The sequence below is a fragment of the Lactuca virosa genome, chromosome 1, assembly GCF_052849685.1.
Source record: "Lactuca virosa cultivar CGN04683 chromosome 1, Lactuca_virosa_CGN04683_v6, whole genome shotgun sequence".
NCBI lineage: Eukaryota > Viridiplantae > Streptophyta > Magnoliopsida > Asterales > Asteraceae > Lactuca > Lactuca virosa.
Window position 1 is genome coordinate 141,085,027 of NC_136426.1, and position 3,675 is coordinate 141,088,701.

The following is a 3,675-nucleotide window of genomic DNA, read 5'->3' on the forward strand; positions in this document are numbered from 1 at the left end:
TAAGTGAATAATGAGATTCGGGGGGATGAAATTTTCATTGGCGTCGGGGGATTAGAGGAGTGTTGAATCGACCCAATTTGATTATCTTGTGGAGATATTAAATCCTATTCGCATAGGAGAAATGTCGGATAAGTGGTCTTGGGAGCTTGAATCGTCGGGTATCCTTATTGTTAAATCAGCACAGAATTGGGTTAATGATATGACGCTTCCTATGGGTAGTATGCCTACTAGGTGGAACCGTTTTGTCCCTTCCTGTGTTTTCATCTATCCGTGATATAGTGGATTGGGTGGATTCTAGACCAACGGTTCATATGGAACGCCTGATTGTTGAGTTGGTGTTCATGGTGTTCATGATGATGTGGTTACAAAATCCAATCCAATCCAATCCAAACCTTTCTACTTTTTATTCTTTTTAATTTCAACAACTTTATATGAAATACACGTATAAAAATAAATACTAAAAATCTTAAAAATATATATTCAAAATAATAAATACTAAAAATCTTAGGATGGTAATAATGTTTCCTGTTTGTCCATTTTAGGTCTCTATGTATTTTTTGTACGAATTACACCATTAAGGTTATTTTAACCATTTACAAATAGTCCTTTTAACAGGAAGAAACCGGTAAAATGGATTATTTCTAAACGGTTATAACAACATTAATGGTGTAATACACAAAAAGAAAAAATGAAGCAATAGGTTCAATGCCATTTTTTAACAACAAAAACATTGTTATCCTCCTAATTCATTTTCTCTATAAATTTTATTGATCAAGACTTTTCTAGCTTGTGATATCTCATTACAGAAGAGAAACTTGGAAGTTTCAACCAACGTCTTTGAAACTTTCCAAATCCATGGATTCTTATTCTCGATCGTATTCTCTTAATCTGTTTCTTCAAATTCCATCTTCTCATAACAACCTTACATCTCATAAACCTCATCACTTTCTTCACACGTGTACGTCCTGCATCAGGATTTGAACAAATGGTCAAAATTAGTCAAAGATCAATGATCGTTTATCAATAATACCTTTAACTTTTCCAATATGTTCATCTTCATCTTCTTTCATGCTCGTATGTTGCAGAGCCTCAACCAAGCTATCCAAACGACTTCTCATTCTTCGTTGCACAAACCCTTTAGTGCACTGTTTCAGAATCATATCACCATGACACCATTAATGTCTGCAAATCTGTGTGCTTAGTGAGTTAGTGTTAATAATAACTCTGATGTTACCTTTACATGATATTTCACCAACGCATTGAAATTGAGCAGATTCCATACAGTCTTCTCGAGTTTCTTCCCTTCAACATGTCGTGCCATGATTTCTGCAGATATGAACAGAATTCGTGGTTTAAAAATTGTGAAATTGTGTGATCGAAAATGTTTAAATCGAGTTTGGTTGATAAATGATACCAAATGAGACGAACCCTCCATTCGTGCTCAAATCTTGCATAGATTCTCCCCTCAACTCCGCCGGTGGAATCGCCGACCAGTAGCAAGCTGGTGCCTTGGCAAATCTTCCTGAACTTCCGACGTCCACTAGCTCCTGTCAAACGAATTCAAAACCTCAAAACAATGAGATAAATCATAGATACTAACAGCAACTAACGGAATTCGAACCTGAAAGAACGCCTTTGCGATAACCACATCTGAATCCTCTTTTATCCGAATCGGGAAAACAGCCGTCAACTTTTCCGGCTGCCAAACACATGAATCAAATTTGAAAATCCGAAGTGTGAAGTGTGAAGTTTTCGAGATTTGTTCCCTAAAAAACCCTAACATTACCTGTTTAACGACGTAGAAAGGCTCCCGTTGATGATACACAAGTTTGATCGGTTTGTATGTCCCCTGAGTTATCTCCTGATCATTAACATTCTCCAACAATTCTCGTAGCTGAGAGCTCAGTATCACCGTGTGCACCGATGCAATCTCTGTAATAATCTTCGCTGCATCTAGATCACAAAACGACTGGTTCTAGGGCTTTTACAGTGACAAAACGATCGATTGTAGCATAATTTACCTTTTTTTCTTGGAATTTTAGCGAAACTGAGCTTAAGAGTCAGCTGATATCCTGTTCGTGGTGGATCAACGATCTCCACAACTTCAGGGCAAATTCGTGTTACTGTTTCCATGGTGGAAGAAGGAAGCTCACATAAGATCGAAGAGCCGGTGGATAGAAGAGGAGTTGAAACAGAGAGGTAAGCATGATGTGGTTCTGAAGCATACGACTGATAAAAAGATAAACCTCATGTTATGTGAAGAATTAGGGTTAATTTTTTGTAAGAGTGAACAAGAGGGTATTTATTTATTTTTCACTTGATAAGTGTGTATATGTCCATATTTTTCAATGGGAGAATTCATAGTGTCATAGTCATAATCATAGTCACATACATGTCAAATATAATATAAAATTGTAATAGCGATAGTCATACTAATAATCATAATTAAATACATATCAAACACATTACAAAGTTTATCATTTTTACCTGAATGTGGTATTGCAATGATCCGAATTCGTGCAAGTGGTGATCGACTGCAAAAGGCTTATCATCCCTGTCGTGAAAGAAATAAGTTAGTTTGTTTTAGCTTTTGATTTGTATAAAACCGACATTAAGGACCTACATTTATCAAAGTCCCGCACACTTTTAGTGCACCACCATGGTTGGAAAACCTACATACAAAGCACTAAAATTTGTCTACCAAATGGTTAGAGGTATCTAGCCCTACACCCTACACGATTGGTAACACTCCGATGCTAAAATGACAGACCGACTCAATGACAGTTTCTGAATCAACTTAAAATCATAATAAAAATTATTGGCAGCTCACAAGCACCTGCCAGTATCTATACGTTACATGGAAGTTTAATAAACAACCATTGATCATGATGTTAAATTTTACGTGTTTTTTGAAAGGTTCATGAAAATGCATATGAGATAAAATAACAGTGATAGTATTACCTATAGAGTTGGAGCAAAATGTGCTTCAATGCGGGTGATGCCCTCTCGAAAAAAGCCATTCTTTTGGTTGTTTTGATCTTCTTGTGTGTGGAAAGAGGAAAACTAAGTAATGTAGCATGTTTTATTTTACAGTTGAGTAATAGGGAGTTTGAGTAAAAATGAAGTCCTTTTTGCAATCATGTTTGGTGAGCTTTGAAGCAATATATACAGTCTCTATCTATATCATCTTTAGTGCACTAGGGGTGGGTGGTGGGTACATATCTAACAACTAACGGAAGCATCACTATTGAGACAAAATAATACAATTTCATAACATTTTTGGGTTTTATTAAAGATTTTTAAATTTTTGTATATTTCCATCTAATAGGTAAATCGCTTGAGCTCATTGATTTATGTTAATGTAGATTTGTTGAATATTATTAGTTATTCAAATTTGATTTAGAATCTTGGATTTTAAGTCGCGCCTACCAAAAATAGAGCCACTATTTTAAGGGTTTTTCCTTGTAAGTTTGAAGAGTATCCAATAATATTTTTTTTATCCACAATATTTAAACATTGTTCTTACTTTTGTACTCTTTTCGTGTACGTTAAGTTTGATGCGCAAAACATTTAATCTGGATTGTATATGGCATTTTGTGAGAGAACAAAGAGATACCTCAAGGTTTAGGTTTATGTTGCTTTTGTATAAAGACGTGAATGCCAGCAAAGACTTTT

The 3,675-nt window shown here is 35.3% G+C and overlaps 1 protein-coding gene across 2 annotated transcripts; it reads right to left on the bottom strand.

Moving 5' to 3' along the window:
• Positions 1-606: 606 nt before the first annotated feature.
• ARPC2B (actin-related protein C2B) lies at positions 607-3,091 on the bottom strand. 2 transcript variants are annotated; one of them, XM_079077925.1, is made up of 9 exons: positions 2,962-3,091; positions 2,488-2,554; positions 2,022-2,229; positions 1,787-1,953; positions 1,622-1,699; positions 1,415-1,547; positions 1,235-1,326; positions 1,031-1,145; positions 607-965 (listed from the first exon to the last, which is right to left on the bottom strand). In XM_079077925.1, the coding sequence occupies exons 1-9, from the start codon at positions 3,018-3,020 to the stop codon at positions 772-774; spliced, it is 1,113 nt and encodes a 370-aa protein (XP_078934051.1). In that variant the 5' UTR covers positions 3,021-3,091; the 3' UTR covers positions 607-771. The 2 variants fall into 2 exon arrangements, with proteins under 2 accessions (XP_078934051.1, XP_078934056.1); XM_079077930.1 differs by having other exon boundaries at positions 2,624-3,071.
• Positions 3,092-3,675: the final 584 nt, after the last annotated feature.